This window comes from Typopeltis vanoorti, chromosome 20 (genome assembly GCF_054136105.1).
Source record: "Typopeltis vanoorti isolate ZY-2024b chromosome 20, IOZ_Tvanoo_1.0, whole genome shotgun sequence".
NCBI lineage: Eukaryota > Metazoa > Arthropoda > Arachnida > Uropygi > Thelyphonidae > Typopeltis > Typopeltis vanoorti.
The window spans coordinates 26,594,778-26,614,178 of record NC_143568.1 but is presented as its reverse complement, the minus strand read 5'-3'; the positions used below and the strand labels follow the sequence as shown (position 1 = coordinate 26,614,178).

General features: G+C 34.3%; 1 protein-coding gene across 1 annotated transcript in view; it reads left to right on the top strand.

Moving 5' to 3' along the window:
- Positions 1-302: 302 nt before the first annotated feature.
- The window catches only part of LOC150095293 (uncharacterized), a 590,931-nt gene continuing 571,832 nt past the window's right edge, over positions 303-19,401 (top strand). Inside the window, exon 1 of the mRNA XM_090410639.1 lies at positions 303-416. Coding sequence (XP_090266765.1) covers positions 303-416 — 114 coding nt within the window. The remainder of the gene's footprint in view (positions 417-19,401) is intronic.

The window sequence follows — 19,401 nt, the reverse complement described above, 5'->3', positions numbered from 1 at the left end:
AAATAAGAAAAGGATGTGCAATATGCTATCATTAGTGGAACTGTGTATGGGATTTGTAGTCATTTAGAGAAGTTTTTGACATACAGTTTTTGATTTTGATCCCTCTCCCATTTGGTTGTGGGATCAAAAAATAAGTACAGTATAATTTATAGCGAGAAATTTCACAGTTTCTTTTTGTGGAGTTGCTGTCAAAGTTTTGAACTATAATTTTAAATAGAGGATTAAAATTTAAGTTTGAAAATATTATTTTGCATATTTTTGTATTTTGTATTTCTTTAAATTTGTATTTGTATTCACTATATATGAAATTTATCATAATAAAATCTTATTTTATTCTTATTCCACAGAAGAATGCTGTTTCACCAACTTTTTCGACAAATGATAATGAGAAAAAGGAATTGTCATCTTTTGACAAGGTTATTTAATACTTTTTTTTTTCAACTATATTAACTATATTTTACTAAAGGGTTCAGTTTACTTAAAAATATAATAAATGCTTTTATGCCCAAGTGAGAAAAAGTTTATGAATATGTGGAATGAATTTGATGTAAAAATGTTAATGTTACATATGCATACAAAAAATATATTGTACTTGAAATGATATTAAGCTTATAAAAACATTGTTTTGGTGTGTGTGTGTGTGTGTGTGTGTGTGTGTGTGTGTGTGTGTGAGAGAGAGAGAGAGAGAGAGAGAGAGATGAGAAAATTATTGTGGATAGGAAAGGATAGTGAAACAAAAAATGTGAGAGACAAAATATTCATACAGAACATGCAGACCCCTGTTCTCTAAAAGAGCATGAGAAAATTAGTGTTGCAATTAGGGAAAAAAAAAATTCTTGCTGCAAGAAATCATCAGTAATCATGAATAAGAAATCATTGGTAATCATGATTTCTTGTTAAGTGATATGATACAAAACAGGCTATATGATTAGGAAAGTATAATTGCTTCACTATCAGTTAAATGTAAGTCAGTTCTAAGAGTTTACACCTGTGAATAATTCCTGCTAACAAAATAATAGTTTATTTTAAAACTCTTCAGAAATACATAAAGCATTATTTAGAATATTTTGAAACAGAAGTTTTGTGTACAGACTACATTTTGTGTAGCTAGCATAAGGAGCTACATTTTGTGTAGCTCCTTATGTAAGACAATAAACAAAAAAAAAAATCAAGAAATAATGAAGCTACTTCTTTACCATAAAGCTTAGCTTTTTTTTTATTTATGAAAAACATTAAAATGATTAGATATGCATGCCAATTTCAAAAATAAAAAGTACGAAGTAAAATAGCAAATAAATATGCTCAATTGAGAAAATGCTCTGTCAAACTAAAATTCTTAAATCGTACAGGCTCTTTAGTCCGAAGACCCATTATAAGGCTTCTCTGCTGAAATAGTTAGCCAATCTCATATGAAACTGAATTAACAACATTCTGGTGTTTCATCTTACAAAACAAATGCACTGGCCAGAGGACACATGCATTTAACAGAAATAATAGATTGGTCTCTTTGTCTTTAGATTTAGTTTTGACTCTTGCTCCTCACTCTTTGGATAGTAATTATCATCATCATCATCATCAAATTCCTGCCATGTACCCTCAAGGGGTGTACAGGATATGACAGTACTACACAAAAAAATTACATCATTACTAACTTCCTATCTACAATTTTCCTCCAAATCAGTCTGTTACTTGTCAAGACCCCAACATTATCAGATCTTATATTTCTATCGTCTAAGGCACTTTGTACCGTATCAATCCACCTATATCTTGGTCTTCCTCTGGGTCGTTTTCCTGCCAACCTGGCAGAGAACACTTGTTTTGCTAATCTTTCCTCTCCCATTCTATTTAAGTGACCATACCATCTGAGATTAGCTCTGCTAATGCATTCCTGGATGCTGACAATGTCAAGTTCTTTCCTAATATCCTCATTTTTAATATGATATTGCCATTGATGCCATCTGTTCATGCCTCTAATCTTTCTCAGGACTCTCATATCTGTGGTCTCTAGTCTTTGGTCAAGTGTTTTACTTCTGACCCAGCTCTCAGATCCATAAGTTAAAATTGGTTTGAACACAGTCTTGTATACAGCTAATTTAGTGTTCCGACTAATTTCTTTCTTATTCCATATGAATTTATTCAATTGACTTCCCACGATACCAGCTTTGCTGATTCTGTTGTCTATTTCCACACTTAGTTTACCATCTTCAGTAAAAATTGTGCCTAAGTAGCTGAAATGTTTTACTTGTTCCACAGGTTCTCCATTCACAACACAGTTGACATTTTCAATGATTCTGCCTATTTTCATTGTCTTTGTCTTTTTATTGCTGACCTTCATACCATATCTATTACAACAGCTATTCAATTTAGTCAGAGAATCTTGAAGACCTGTAACGGGTTTATTTAGACGTATAACATCATCCGCATAAAGCAAAGAGCTGACATTAACATCTCCAATTTTGATATCAGGTTTAATACCACATTCCTTCATAATGTGATCCATATAGATAATGAATAACAGAGGGGATAATGTACATCCTTGTCTCACACCAGATTTAACATTAAACCATCTTCCTGTACTTCCTTCAATTCTAACTGCTGACTCACAACTCAAATAAAGACTAAGTATTGCTTGATATAATGCCCCATTGACACCATATAACTGAAGCGTATTGAATAGCTTCTCTCTTGGCACCTTGTCATATGCCTTTTCCAAATCGACAAAACTTAAATACAGATCTTTGTTATATTCCCATGCTTTCTCGACTATTTGTCGTAAAGTGAAGATCTGATCCTGACAGCCTCTATTTGGCCTGAATCCAGCTTGTTCTTCACCAAGCTTTTCTTCCACAATTCTTCTCAACCGTTTCTCAAGTATACTTGCATAGATCTTGCCAGGAACACTCAGTAGGGAAATACCTCTGTAATTCTCACATTCAATTTTATTTCCCTTTTTATATATGGGTACTATGAGAGCTCTACTCCAATCATCGGGAATTCGTCCCTCTGTCCAGGCTTTCTGAACTATGCAGTGAAGCCACTGTAAGACTCTTATACCACCATACTTCAGCATTTCTGGTCGAATATCATCTACTCCTGCTGCCTTTCCACATTTCAAGCCTTTGATGGCTTTTTCTACTTCAAGTATGGATATGTATTCCTGACTGCATGCCTGGTCAGTGTTTTTTATCACTGTGCTGTCATCACTGCTTGTTTCATTTAGCAGTTTTTCAAAGTAATTACTCCATACTTCAAGGATATCTTTTTCTCCTGTTTTCATTTCACCTTTATCATCTCTAATTCCTTTTACAGCACTCTTTCCTCCATTCCTAAGCTTCTTCAACAACCTCCAGAATATTTTGCCACCTTCTTGATATTTATTTTCTATATTCTTGCCAAAGTCCTCCCATGACTTTTGTTTAGCTAGTTTTACACACTGTTTAGCTTTCTTACATTTGTCTCTGTATTCTGTAAGAGTAAAAGCTGACTTATTTGCCAGGAACTTTTGATATGCTTTCTTCTTTTCCTTCACTGCCTCTTTAACTTCCTGTGTCCACCAGGGAGTTCTGATTTTTTTATCCTTGCACACAACCTCACCACATGCCTCTCTGGCAGAATCAATCAATGTTTCCTTCAGAGTTTGCCACTGAATCTCCAAGGTTTGATTCCTGTTCTCAAACTCTTTCATTTTCTTTTCAATAATATTTCTGTATTTTAGTCTACAGTTCACATCTGAGAGCTGCTCAACTTTTATTCGCTTTAAAACTTTCTTACATGTTATTCTTTTCAATATGAAATTCAATTTTATCCTGCTCAAGACTAAATAGTGATCACTTCCAATTTCAAATCCTCTGTACACTCTGGTGTCCTGCACCAGGGAGAAAACATTACTATCAACAATAACATAGTCAATGAGACTTTTCTTATTCCTAGCCTCTTCTCTCCATGTGAATTTGTGCACATTTTTATGTTGGAACATGGTGTTAGTAATAACCAGTCCATGTCCTGAGCAGAAATCCAATCTGTATTTGCCATTATTATTAGCTTTGCTCTTTTCTCCAAATTTTCCCAAAATATTTTTGTATGTCTCACAATCATTTCCTACTCTGCTATTTAGATCCCCAACAAGGACCAATTTTTCATTTTTCATTGTGTCAGTTGCTTTTTCTAAAGCCCCAAAAAATTCCTCCACTTCTACCTTAGTAGAACCTTCTGTGGGACCATAGGCACAAATAAGTCTCATTGTCCAGTTCCCCATTCTCATATTTGCCCACATTACTCTACTTGAGACTGACTGCCATTCAAGAAGATTAGCCTTGTATTTTGTGTTGAATACTATGGCTACTCCTTCTTTTCCTTGATTGTCATTGCCTGAATATAACATTTTGTATTTATTGCTCAGAAAGATCTCACCAGTTTTTGTGTTTTTTGTTTCAGTCACCCCTATTATGTCGATCTGGTACTTATCTAATTCCTCAGCTAGCTCCTTTTCTTTGCCATTCAGGCTTCTTACGTTGATAGTACCGATCTTTAACTCTGGTGATGTTGAGTTGGGGTATGTTTTCAGATTTGTTCCAGTAGCTGACTTTTCGCTGTTCGCTCTGGTTCCCTGGCGAAAACAACGGGGGCCTTGTTTAACCAGGCGACGCCCCAGCCGGCATGAAATTTTGTCATGTTGTACCATCATTTTTTATTTTGGTTTAACCAATAAGAATACAATTTGGTCGGCTAAATCCCAAATTGCCAGCCCATACTCGTTAGTTCAGTATCAAAGTAGATACCCAACAGGGTGCACCACGAGAAGGTGAGGATTGGACATTAGGTCAGAAGCCCTGGTCGGTTCTCCGCATTCCTTTAAAGGCTATGTGGAGGTCTCCTCTCAGTTATACAGCTTTGACCCTTAAGCACCCCTTTGTTTTGACTCTTGCTCCTCACTCTTTGGATAGTAATTATTATTATTATTATTATCTGGACATCTCCATGATCTTAAGAACCTCACGGGGATAAAAGCTCTCTCTCTAAACCCATTCCGCTTTCACTACTCTCCAAGCAAAACTCCAAACAAGTCCTAATGTCCTTACTGATATTCTTATTCAACTTTGAGAAGTAACTCCTTGTTCTCTTGCTCATTTCCAAGAAACTTAGGCAACCAATCCTGTATACAGATTCCATGTATAATTGTATAAAATCCTTATAAAGAGAGACAGCAACATACTTAATTGGGTTAAACAGCACAAAGGATCCTTTGTGCTCTTTTACTTAGTGTGTTTTTGCTCTCACCTCAGATCTCTAGCCTTATTAATTTTTTGCAGTGTGTCGTCAGTAACATATAGTTTTGACATCCCAAGTGCATTACTTTATGCTTTCTGACATTGAACAGGTGACCATTATGATTTACCTACAATGATAGTCTGTTTAAATCATTCTACAGGATCTCTTCGCCTTTATTTATTATAGCCTTTCTTAGTTTAAATTAAACAACCTTGTCAGTCCTATTAGTTCTCTTGCATTTTCTCACAATACAAAGAAAAATATCCCATCTAATCCTGCTGCAAAACTTGTATTGAGATTTTGTGATCTACTGAGCACTTCCTGTTCATTTAACTACATTCTTCCATCATTCTTCATCACCTCAGTCGCTACATTATCTCCACTTTGGTATACAAGCTTTTGCAGAATGATAATTTGGTAATTCACTTATTTCTTCTGTTTCTGCATTCATTAAAAGTTTTCATTCTTCCTTTTTCTTTCCACTTAGCAATGCAGTCTTGAGATTTTCTTTGACCTACTTAACTCATTTCATCCACTAGAGTAAATTAGCTAAGCTGAATCTGATGAGATTTCATCGTATTCTTATATGGTGAGGGAAGTAAGGATTTTGCCTTTCTTCCTTTCTCTGCTAGTTACTTTTCTTACTTATTGTCATCATCATTGCCTCGACAGCTCTATGTGGGCCCTGGCCTTCTTCAGAAACTTCTGCCAGCCTTCCTTATTCAGTGCCAAACTCCTCTAATTTTTGACTCCTAAAATCTTAATATCTTGCATCACTCCATCTTCCCATCTAAATTTAGGTTTTCCAATTTTTCTTTTTCCTTCTGGCTTAGCATTAAATATCTTAACTATTTTATTACTATCCATGCATATAATATGTCCAGCCCAACTTTATTTTTATGTTCTCCTTGTTAATAATGTCTGGCTCATTAAATAATCTGCATAGTTCATGGTTATATCTTTTCCTCCACACACCAATCTCTTGTAATGCTCCAAAACTATATCTGAGAACTCTTCTTTCAAACAGACCTAGCAATCTTTCATCTGTCATTGATAATACCCAGTTTTCAGAGGCATACGTTAACACTGGTCTTACAAGTATTTTGTACATCATTATCTTTGTTTCTCTTGAGATCAGATGTGACTTTAGGTGTTTCCTAAGTCCACAAAAGCATCTATTTGCAGAAAGAATACATCTCTGCAAATAGATGAATCTCTGAATCTTAGTACTGATATAATTTTTGCAATTAACTTCAGATCCTAAGTACATAAAACTACCGTATATTATTGCGTATAATGCGATCCACGTATAACGCAAACTAGAAATTTTGTTTGAAAACTAGCCCTAAAATGCCATGTCTATGTATAATGCGATCTGTTAATCTTGTTCCATAACATTATAAATAATACAATACAAATTAACGAAAGAAATATTTATTTTAAAACAAAATGTCAAAATCCTTTAAATTCTTCTTCATCTTTTGAGTCGTCAAACATTTCATTTATAAATTCATCTGTAGGGATTGCGTCATCATTGTAGCAGTTGTCGTCATCGTCTTCATGCTCTCCAGTTTGTTGTGCATCATCCTCGCTTTCGTATATGACGTGATCTTCGGATCCATCCATTGAATTACTTATTCCACATTTAAGAAATGAGCATTGAATCATTTCAGATGGTATCGAATCCCATGTTTCTTTAACCCAACTGGTGACTAGGGTGATCTCAGGCTTCAGAAAATTCCCACCATTTGTCATCTTCACCAAACCAGATGACATCCATTCTCTCCATTTTTCATGTAAGTGATCTTTAAATGGCTTATTCAAGCTGACATCAAACGGCTGCAAAACAGAAGTTAGACCACCTGGTATGACTGCTAGGTCTGTACGTAGCTCATGTGCTTTCTCTTTGCTTGCCTCTGTTAAATGTGCCTGGAACATATCCCAGACTAGCATGTTTTGTTGACGTAACAAGCTACCTGCACGTATGTTCCATACTTGATCCAGCCACAATTGTACACCTTCTTCATCCATCCAACTTTTCTGATTAGCACAAACAATTACACCTGGTGGAAATTTCATATGCTTCGGAATTTTCTTCCTTTTAAATATCACTGTTGGCTTTAATTTGGTTCCGTCTGCCATGCATGCTAGAACAACGGTAAAATGCGTTTTTTCATGTCCCGTTGTTTTTATGAAGACACCCTTTTCACCAACTGAGTTTACTGTTCAATTCCCAGGCATATCAAAGTACATGGGCGGCTCATCCATATTGCCAATTTGGGAAAGTTCATATCCGTGACACTTCCATAATTTTATGATAAATTTATGGAAGGACTGCACTTTTTCTTCAAGCTGCTTTGGTAACTTCTGCGCAATTTTTGTTCAGTGTCGTAATGTCAATGCTTTGCATTCCATAAATCTGTTGCACCACCCAGGCGAAGCAAGAAAAGATGAAATACCTGGTATGTCCTTGAATTTACCATTCTTGAGTTGTAGAGCTCGAAAACGAATTGCATTTCTTGTTACTATAATGCCATCTTGTCGTTGCATCAAAATCCATTCACTTAGTTCTTCTTCGAGTTCTGGAAAGGATGCTACATCTCCATAACGGGCATGTTTCGTTTTGGGAATTTTTTCGCCAAAGTCTAATATTACTCTCTGCTACACCAAATTCTCTCATAGCAACACTGTTATTATGTTCTTCTGCAAACTGCACGACATGCAATTTAAATCCTGCTTCAAAAGATGAATGTTTATATTTCTTGGCTCATTTTCCAGCTAGGTTTGTTTAACAAATAATATTTAAAATGAACTGTGGCTAAACCGATATACCTAACTGTGCTCTATCTATCTCACTGTGCTCTATCATTCGGCGATGGAGAGCGCATCGTATCTGCACGTAATGCCAGTAATATAAGTAGCTTTATGAGCAGATACGATGCACGCTCAGTCGCTGAATGCGAGTGGGTCAAGTAGATTTGGTTGCATAGGCATTAGGTAGTATATATTGTTTGTACAAGTCTAATAAGATGTTATATTTTTTAGGATCCGCATATAATGCGAACCCCTAACTTTAGGTAGTATTTTTTACCATAAATTTTTCGCATTATACGCGATAATATACGGTATATACAATTTCAATTTGAGAAGGATTATTATCACAAATCTTTCTGGTTGCTGTCATATACTTTGTTTTTTCTTGATTAATCTGCAAATTCATCTTCTTTGCTGTCTTTTCTAAACTGATGAAAGTTTCTTCCATTGCTTTTTGTGTCCTTCCTATAACATCAATGCCACCTGCATATGCCATAATTTGTACTGAGTTTTAGAAGATAGTTCCCCTTGTATTAATGCCAGCATCTCTGAAAACCTTTTTCAGAGATGCTGGCAAGTGCTATGTAAGCAAACTAAGCCATCCCCTTGTTGAACACCATTTTTTATATATATATTGGATCAGACAACATATTCTGAATTTTGATTTGACAACGAATATTTCTCATTATAGCTTTAACTAAAACAATAAGTTTTTGTGGAATCTGTAGCTCTTCCATTGCAATAAATAAGTTAAATCTATCTATGCTACCATATGTGGCTCTAAAATCTATGAAAAGGTGGTGTGTTTCATTTCCAAATCCATTACATTATTCAAGTAATTGGCGTGTATTAAAAATTTGATCATTTGTAGATCTTCCTTCACTGAATCCACACTGATAATTCCCAATAACATTCTCTACATAGGGATAAAATCTCTTAAATAGAATGTTAGAGAAAATTTTATAAGTTGTACATAGTAAATTAATCCCTCTGTAGTTAGAACACATCATTACATCACCTTTCTTATGGATGGGGCATATGATGCTCAGATTCCATTCGTCTGGAATTGTTTCATTAATCCAGATTTTGTTGATAAGTTGACACAGCTGCTTGAAGTATTCTGTACCTGCACTTTTAATTAATTCTGCTTGTGTCCTATCCATTTTCCTGGGACCTTGTTGTTCTTAGGTTTTATAATAGCTGCCTCCACTTCTGCATCTCTTGGTATTGGTTCAACTGCTTCTAGATCTTGGCTCTCTTCCATATCATAGAATTGACCAGATATATTTGAATTCAATAATTAATCAAAATGCTCTGCCCATCTTCATAGTATCATTTCATTCCCACTCAAAATTATACCCTCCTTATCCCTACATAATGTTGTTCTAGGCTGGAAATCTTTCCAACTACTATTTAACTTTTGATATGAAGATCTGCTTTCATTCATACTTCTGAGATGTTCCAATTCCTTAAGTTCATCCTTATAGTATTTCTTCTTTTATTCTTATGCACTCTTTTTTTCTTCTTTTTTAGCCAAACGATATTCCTCTACTGCATTTGTTTATATGCCTCATTTTTTAATACAGTCACACGTTCACAGTCCTCATCAAACCAATGGTTATACTTAACTCTACTGACCTTTCCTAATACCATGTCTGCTGTTGTCGCTATGACATCCCTAAGAATATCCAAGCTTCATTAACACTCTCACCAGTGGTTAGACCAGACAGGTTTTCACTGATTCTCTCACCATATTTGTCTTTAACTTTTCTAATTTCTTCAGTCTTTCCCTTATTAAACCTTCTTGCATGGGACCAATATATCTTCCTTGCATTAGAGATTCTTCTTCTAATCTTTGATATAATCAATTAGTGAGCAGAATCAATATTTGCTCCTATGTAGGTTCTAAACTTATGTTTTGTACTGTTCATGAATTTGTTGTCCACATTACCCTTTAAATTCTTTCCATAATTCCTCCTCCCCCAGCTTCTGCTTCTCATCTATTTAACTCCCACTTGACTTATCTTCCTGACTTTGGGTATACAACCTTATACCGATTCCCTCAATCATCGTTTGACCATTTTCCATGACTGTTGACATTGTATACTTTTTGATGCCATGACACTGCTCCAAACCACATACTAAGTTTGTAATAATCACAGTCTCTGTATTTCCTTATATACTTCTTAACTCAAAAGGCTATAGGTTTAGCCACCTCCTAGGTCAAGACTGCATGATCACTCTATCCTGATAATAGACAAATCCTCTGCTGTTACCAGATCCAGCATTCTCACACTCCCAGTGTTAATAGGTTTTTCCTTCCTTGACAACCTTTAATCCACAAGAAATACCAATTTGCTGTAGGTGGGATTGCAATAAAAAAAATAATATAAAGCATTTGTGAAGAAGTGATAAGTGTAAGCTATTGAAATTTAAATGAAAAATGAAAAAGTGCAATAAACTAAATAAAAGTTTTTATTTAACCCCAGTCATATGACACGTTCAGTTCCATGCTACTGTCATGTAGTGAATCACTGCCATTTTTTTTTAATTGTAATGGTTTAATAACATTTTAAAAGCAGTCGTGTGTGTGTGTGTGTGTGTGTGTGTGTGTGTGTGTGTGTGTGTGTGTGTGTGTGTGTGTGTGTGTGTGTGTGAGAAAGAGAGAGTGAATGACATAAATAAAGCATTAATTTACATTAGTTATGTAAGAAAAAGATTTAGAATAATTTTTGCCAACCAAAAAGTTATTCTGAAAATAGCCTAACTTAAGGGAACATGCCAACCATTGTGATCATCATCTATACCAATGGGTCTTAACCTTTTTAGTGATCGGCACTCCTTTGAATCTAAAAATAAGTTCTCGCAACCCCTTGAAAAATGTGTTTCTATTTCTTTATTTAGGAAATTACATCTATTGCAAGATAATTTATTTATTGAAAAATAAACACATACATTTACATATACATACAAAACAATATCTCAATTTTTAATGGCTATGTTGTTGTTGTTTATTCATAATAATACTTTTGAAGCGAGGCTCCTTTTTTGAAAGAGCCATGCGTAAGTCATCACTTGCATTTAAGCGATTTCTGGCTTTTGTTTTTATGTGCAAAAGTGATGAAAATCCCATTTCACACAGGTAGGTGGTGGCAAATGGTAAAAGTGTCTGCAATGCTGCTTTTGCCAGTGCATTGCAGACACTTTTACCATTTGTAAAAGTGTCTGCAATTTGCAGAACCTTATCCACAGCTTTTACAAATTTGCAATTTGTAAAAGCTGTGGATAAGGTTCTAACTGTGTACACCAGAATTGTTCTAAGTCCAGTTTTTCAAATTTTATTCGAATATGTGCATTGGCTCTATTTCAATAAGATTGTCTTTTATTAAATAGCTGTTGTCCATCGAATCTGGGTCAAAATTTAGAAACTTCTCTCGCACAACTGGAAATGCTTTCTCGCACCCCCAGGGGTGCACACACCCCAGGTTAAGAACCACTGATCTATACTATTAGAAGTTTTTCCGTTTCGGGAATAAGATTATCATGTTTACAGATAACTGTAGTGTTAATTAGTATAGCACTTTTCACTTTATCTTATTTTAACAATTGTAACAAGTAGTGTGAGGTAAGTTTAGCCTGCAACATATCAGTGTTCAATACACCATCACTGAATTTAATAATTTTTATCTTAGCATGTAATGTTTATGCATCTTCTTTTCACTAGAAGCAACAGCACCCTTACTGAATTTCATCTGCCATTAATAACAACAATAAAATAATAGTTATAAACGGTTTATAAATCACAGCGAAACACTAAAACACAGAGATGCAGCAAGCAATTATGTTATGAACAAAGAGGTCCTGAAAACTGCACATCAGTTGATTTGTGGCAGCAGCATTGTCGCTAAACTGTCACATGAGCGAATGTATTGTTGTATAAATGGGCATTGGTCATAATCGAAAAGTGTCGTGTCAGTGGATTGTTGTAAAGCAGAGCATTATAAGAGTATCACTGTACCAAATTCTCAATTCTGTGTTGCTGATACTGAAAACTATCTCCTGAAACTCCATAAAACCTTCATATATCTGGACAGATCATCTCCTCATTCACAGTAACATCTCTGATGCAGCGATCCAATCAGAGACCTGATCCACATATCTCTTCTGTTGTATACTACCTAAGGTAATCGTCCCTTAGAAAGTTAGATTCTTTTATCTTGCCACTAGATGCTATCTCTACATTTCAAGTTGTATTTTCATAATTAAAATCACTGGAAATGATCACTATCATCTTGTTTGTTAAACCAGTTTGTTATACATTTGTTTGTTATCACTTATCACATTTCCAGGCCTATAAGAAAATCCTCTGAATTCTCTGAATGTGTAAGCAAACACACTAATTCATTTTTGTGTCTGTAACTACTATGCCCCCAGCCACCTTGCAATTCTTTCACACAAGGTCTGTTTTCCCCACATTCAACTAATTCCCATTCATCTTAAGCTCTCTCTCTCTCTCTCTCACACACACACACACACACACACACACACAAGCTTTCTACTGTTTCCAGCATCCATTCTCCATGATCTCTGTTTTTTCTTGATTCATCCCATTTCTCTGTCTGTTTTGTCTACACATTCTTATCTACCCATTTGTTTTTGGTCAGGACTTAATGACATTGGTTAGCTCTTCGGTTGGAATTTCATCTAGGATGCAAGGAACTTTTATAAGGACTTTTCACGGGAAGTTGAGTTATGTGGCATCATATGGAAGAGGACAGAGTTTTCATCAAACAGAATTGACAAATTGGCCAGAAGAATAAATGCAATTAACAGACATAATGCACTGGTCTCATAGCCTTAGTTACTTTGGTCATAATTCAAACCAGAGTAGAACTTTTAGTGTCACTCTCTTGCTTTCATATCTCCTTTTATCTTCACAGTTCTCCCATTACTTTCTTTAGTAGTATCCTCTCTTTCATCTGTCACTGAAATTCATCCGACATATTTACAAACCTGAAGTCATTTCTCCTCACATGTCAACATATGTTTATCTTTTCTCAACTCATCGCTCTTGTACTTGAGTCAGACTTCAGTCTGAGAGCTGGTTTAAAGATATTTTTAATAATAATAGTAATATAATCAAATACAAAGATCAAGCTATGAGAATTTGGAGAACATTGGGAAATGAATAAATAGCATCATCATTATCAAATAAGCCATTTTAAAACTGAAGCTATTCAAATGAAACTTGGAATTTATTAATTCATAAGAATGTTTCCCCCCCCCTCCTTTTTTTTTTTAATGCAATTTCTATTCATGAAAGATGATAAATTTATTGCATTTTTTTGTACTGTGGGGTAGATAATCCAGAAACCGTTGGGTGGGTATCAGGCCTCCAATAATAAGCAGGATATCAGTCTCACACTGGGTGATGAAATTAATCTGCCATCTAAAGAAATTTATAAACATTCATGCCCATGAAGTGATTCGAACCCACAGTCATTTGGTTGGAGAACAGGTGTGTAATCTGCTCAGCCAGCTAGGAATACAGAGAATTGTAAGTTTTTCTGTTGGGGTTTGAAAGTATATTATATGTGACAAGAAATTATGTTCTTGTTTTCATCCTTGTTTTATCCAGGCATAAGCATGCAAAATTTGCGCTTGAACAATCATGAATAGGTTGCTTGTGTGTGTGGGTGGGTGGGTGGGGAGAAAGAGAGATCAGCAATCTTTTCTTAAAAGTTGGTCTTTGTATTCCAGAATGCAGAGCACCATCCTTCCTTTTTAGGCATTTATAACAGCATGCATTGTGAAGCCAACTAGCGAAGGCTGTTTAGTCTTGTGAACCTTGTTCGAAAGTATTCTTGCTACATATGAAAACTAAATATATATTTCCTCATAGTGGTCGTGTAAGGATGAAAACAAGAATATTATTTCTTGTGAGGTATATTATAATGTGTAAGGAGTGTTTATTTAATATGACAGAATATGGATGATTCACATGTTAACAAAAACATGTGAAGTGATTGTCTACTGGAAACAAGATATATATATTATTAATTATCATTTGTACATTAATTAACGGAGTTCAGTATTCCATATTTTTTTAAGAACCAAGCTGTAGTTCTTACTTTTAGTTTATCTCTGTCTCTCTCTCTCTCTCTTTTTGCAATCAATTAATTTATGCATTTAACTATCCAGTTACATGGCATTCAGCCTCCCAATCCCTGATATCCATCTTCCAATTAGGACTTAGTTCAAGGCCTTTTCTGTATTTGCTCTTAACACTTAGTAATTCCCAACAGCTTATCACAAGACCAGAGTTGTCAGATTGTCATATAATTCATGGTAATTGTGTTTCAGATCACCATTTAAAAAGTTGTTATTGTATATGTTACACATTGCATATATCTGTTTTAGAAAAAGCATGCTTTAATTTGTTAATTCTTTAATGAATCATAAAATAATCATATGATAAATAAAAAAATAAATTACTAAAATGATAATGAAATGAATAATAATAATAAATAAATAATAATATTGTAAATACAACATTTAAAATAAGTAAAAAAGCACTGACTATTATGGTAAAATTATCCCTTCGAAAAAGTTAACTGGAACAAATACATTTAATTTTTCTGTCATTACTACATTCTTTTAGTTGTTTTCAATTTTTTGTTCACTTTTCTAGTGTGCTGAATTGCCATGGAAAAGAATCACACTCTAATGATCTGGTTCTTCAGGTTACACATGCTAGTACTTTATTAATTCAAATTTTATGTAAGGACATGAATCACTGTTAAACTGTGCTATGGAATTTACACAATCTTAATCAGAACATTAGTCATCATCAGTGTTGTGTTATATTTTCTCATTCTTATTTAGATTTTGTTTTCAAAGATTTCTGTTATTTGATGGAGGTTTCTTTTTTTTGGAAAAACTTTTCCAAAAAAAAGAAAAAAAAGGAAGGAAATGATTTGAGATAATCACAAAAATGGTGTAGTTTATAATACAGTGATCTGTGTTATCTGTTTGCTTTTTAAATAACTGAACCTTCGGTTAACTGACCCTTGAATGTGTTGGTTAGTGTGTCAACCAACTTCAGGTGCAGTACTGCCTTCACTTCAACTTTTCTCTGTTATCTGACCAGAAAATTGATGTCTCATTGTGGTTGGATAATTGAGGGAGTACTGTAGTATTGTATTTTATGATCTTTCATTACTGCATCAGTTAAACTATATGCATATAGCAAAGCAAAATTATATGCATGTAATTTATTTAGGATCTTGACTAAAATTGGTATATACCTGTAAAGGGCATATATTAAGACAGTCTAACACAGTCAAGATGAATTTGTTACTAGAAACTAATCTCGAAATCACATTCAGCAAGCAACTTTCTTCCAAATTGGTCTGTTATTTGTCAGGTCTCTTATTTGATTAGCATTTACAGTCTTCTCAAGTATTTCTGATAGCTCCTTATTGCATCCCAAATGTATTTGGGACACAATAAGGAGCCACATTGCTGCTCAAAATTCCTCTCCAGAAAACAAAGCCTTACCATTGCTCTGAAGAAGGGCCAGTTTGCTTCAAGAACTCTGAATCACTTGATGCTAAGCATGGTATGACGTGATAGCTACATTAGTTCGGGATGGACATTCCATACTGAAATGTAATATAGCTTTCGCAGTGTCATACCAAAAAATGTGACTTTCTATATAAATTTCATACAAATTAAATTGCAATACATGTCTCTGCATAGTTTTCTGTAAGCCCTGTACATTAATTCCTTAACTATGCCCTTAGGAAATTTGTAATTTTTGCCAAAAATGTATTGCAATTTAATTTGTACAAAATGTATAACACATTTTTTTGTGTATTATAATTTATTAGTATGCTGGCTATAAATTTATGTCCATATTTGGCTGTAGTCATGAAAATATTTTCATGTGCAGGTAAAAATGTAGTTCATCTGTAGCTTTTGTACACCAGTGTACTAAATAAAGTGTCAGAGTGCTTCAGATCCTTCTCACTTGAGTTATAAATTTATAACAAAAACATGAATAAATTTTATAGCATAATAAAATGTACCATTTTTTAAATAATCTCACAATATTGATATTTTGAAATTTCCCTATTATTGCTAAATAAAATTTAAATATTAATTTAAAAAAAAATTCAGCTATTTATCTTAAAAAAGAAGTTCAGGTTGATTAAAAGAAAGTATTGGAACATTGAGGTGGTTGGTGTGCTCCAGCTACACCATGCTGCTGGTGATTGGTTATCCAGATGATGATGACATGTCTGTAGAATGTTTCTTATGTATATATTGAAGATTTCTGGTTTGCAAAATTTGATCAAAAGGCAGAAAAGACTGGATGTGATAGAAATGTATAAATTACTAATAGGAATTTTATATGCTAGATTCAGCAGAAATTTCTCAGTACACGACAGAAGGGTATATCCCTGGAAATCTGTTTTGAAATAGGTATGTAAGCTGACATAGATGTAACCGAATTAATGCAGATAATTAATCATTATATTAGTATGAAATTTTTTGCCCATGTTTTATAGGCATCTTCAGTATAAAAACATACAAGAGTAACAGAAAAAATTCAACAGTGCACTGCTAAAGCTAAGGTAACAATGATCAGTTAATTCCTAGAGTTAAAACACCCTAGGAAAGGTTAGTACTATCTTTCATAAGAGAGATAAACACAGCCCATCATCAGACTTGTTCAAATTAGGATGATTTAATAATGTTTCAGCATTCTTTATAAAGTCATTTCATAAGAAATCTATTATGTAAAGTTTTAGTGTTCCAAAGAATTTTGTGTTTAGAGGAGATGACGTGTTCTGCAAGGTACAATTGTTCAAGTTCATGAACCATTTTGAGGCACATCCCAAGGCATATTTTCCAGATTTCTCAAAATGTGATAAGCTACAAAGAACAAGGAATGTAGTAGATTGCTGGAAAGCATAATGAAAGATTTTTCTTTGTCTCTGGGTGAAGAAAGGAACAAACTGCAAATGGTTAAGCAGTAATTCAGATTTCCATTCGAGCCTGTCATGGAAAGTATTAAAAATTCCATTGGAAGATTCTGAGGAAATAATATGATGAATAATGGTGACTAATTCTGTAGTTGAAACTGATATTAGAATATTCTTTATAGAATTGATGTTAGTATCTATCAGGGCTAAAGTTTTTTTTTTTTTGGTTTCATTATGTTGACATGCTAGATGTCATTTACTTGCTTCATACTGATAAGTCTTATAAAACCCAAAACTTAATTATACCAAAAAAAACCCTTTAGTCCTTATTTAAGTTAAGGGATATTATATCCCATATTGTTTCTTAGCCGAATAAGAAACTCAGAGTTTCATGCTGAATATAGAAACTATATAAAGTTCGGCGATTCCAAGCATAAGCAAATACCTGGATAGTGTAGCAACTCACCCTTGAAGATAGTGCAAGCTGAGGCAACTCATGTAAAAGTTGGAGCAAGCTCCGATCACTATTCTTGATATTTACCCATAATGTGAACTTAAACTCCTAGGAGTTGTATTATTGTTCAACATTAGGAGAGAAGGTCACTACCCAGACCGGTTTCGACCTTTTTTGAGGTTTCATCAGTGAGTAGGTAGACCATGTTAATACCAAGTTTGTGGCGAACAGAACTTACATCCCTTTAATGAGAATTGCCAAGAGGTGTCCTATTAAAGTATTAATTATAATGAAGAGCCAAAGGCTTCAATTCGGCGACATGAACTTATTTAAGATTTAAGTTAAGAGATATTATATCCCATATTGTTTCTTAGCTGAATAAGAAACTCAAAGAGTTTCATACTCACTGATGAGACCTCAAAAAAGGTCGAAACCGGTCTGGGTAGTGACCTTCTCTCATAATGTTGAACAATAATACAGCTCCTAGGAGTTTAAGTTCACATTATGGGTAAATATCAAGAATAGTGATTGGAGCTTGCTCCACCTTTTACATGAGTTGCCTCAGCTTGCACTACCTTCAAGGGTCAGTTGCTGCACTATCCAGGTATTTGCTTACGCTTGGAATCGCCGAACTTTATATAGTTTCTATATTCAGCATGAAACTCTTTGAGTTTCTTATTCAGCTAAGAAACAATATGGGATATAATATCCCTTAACTTAAATAAGTTCATGTCACCGAATTGAAGCCTTTGGCTCTTCATTATAATTAACCCTTTAGTCCTTTTAGATATAAACATCTCCATTAAGTATATTCTAACATCAGTTTTGACTTCATAATTGTTTACCATCATTCACCAGATTTTCTCACAATTTTCCAGAAAGGATTCTTAATATTGTCTATGACATGCTCAAAAGGAAATTTGTTAAATTATTGGTTCCTTTTTCTACCTGCACTACTAACCTAGATAAATTGGTAAAATTAATATTTCTGGCTGACTGCTTACTCGAGAGGAAATTTTAGTATTAACTAAAGGTCACGACTGCTATTTCTGTACAAAAAATACACACAACTGATGGAGTTTTTTCATTCAGTAAATAGAGGCTTATGTACTTTTCCTTCTGATAAAACTAACAGGATTTGCTTTAAAGTTGCTAAAATGCTTTTCTGAGCTAAAGCTCTACCTTCTAACTTAATGTTTTCTGAATTAAAAACCACTCGAGTCTTTAAAAACAACATCTTATTACCATCTAGACAGATAAATAGTTAAGGCTGTGGTAGTAGTACAGGATACTACTGAAGAAAGAACGTTACAGAAAGATTACCTTAATGCTCCATTACCATTCCACTTACTGTCCCTCCTCTCATTCAGTCCTGCAGTAAGTCAGATTAACAAACTCATTGATCGTTTTTCTTGCTGGAATGATGACAAAGAAAAAAAAAAAAGTCAAGACCTTTCATGCACGTTCCCATAAGTTATATGGTCTTCTCTAGATCCACAGGTCTTGTTATTCCCTTAAGGCTAGTTGTTGATCACATTGTTTCTCCCAATGGCTTCATAAGTTCCCCAAGTGTCTGTCAGTATTTCTGTGTACTTTCACATGGAAGTCAGTCTCTTATATTAAAAACACTTTAGATTTTAAGAGCAAAATTTGTGATCTCTGTCTTGGCATTAAGGTGTATGCTGTTTATTAGCATACACCTTTAAAGCATATTATTGATTTTCTTAAACAAGGTTTTCTGCTCACATTGTTAAGCTCTTTACTTTGTGACACAGTTGTAATATAGAATAAATTATACCAGCAACTTGAGGAGTGCTGTCATGGGGAGTCCTTTTTCTCCTACTCTTGCTAATTATTTTATGAAACTTTATAAAC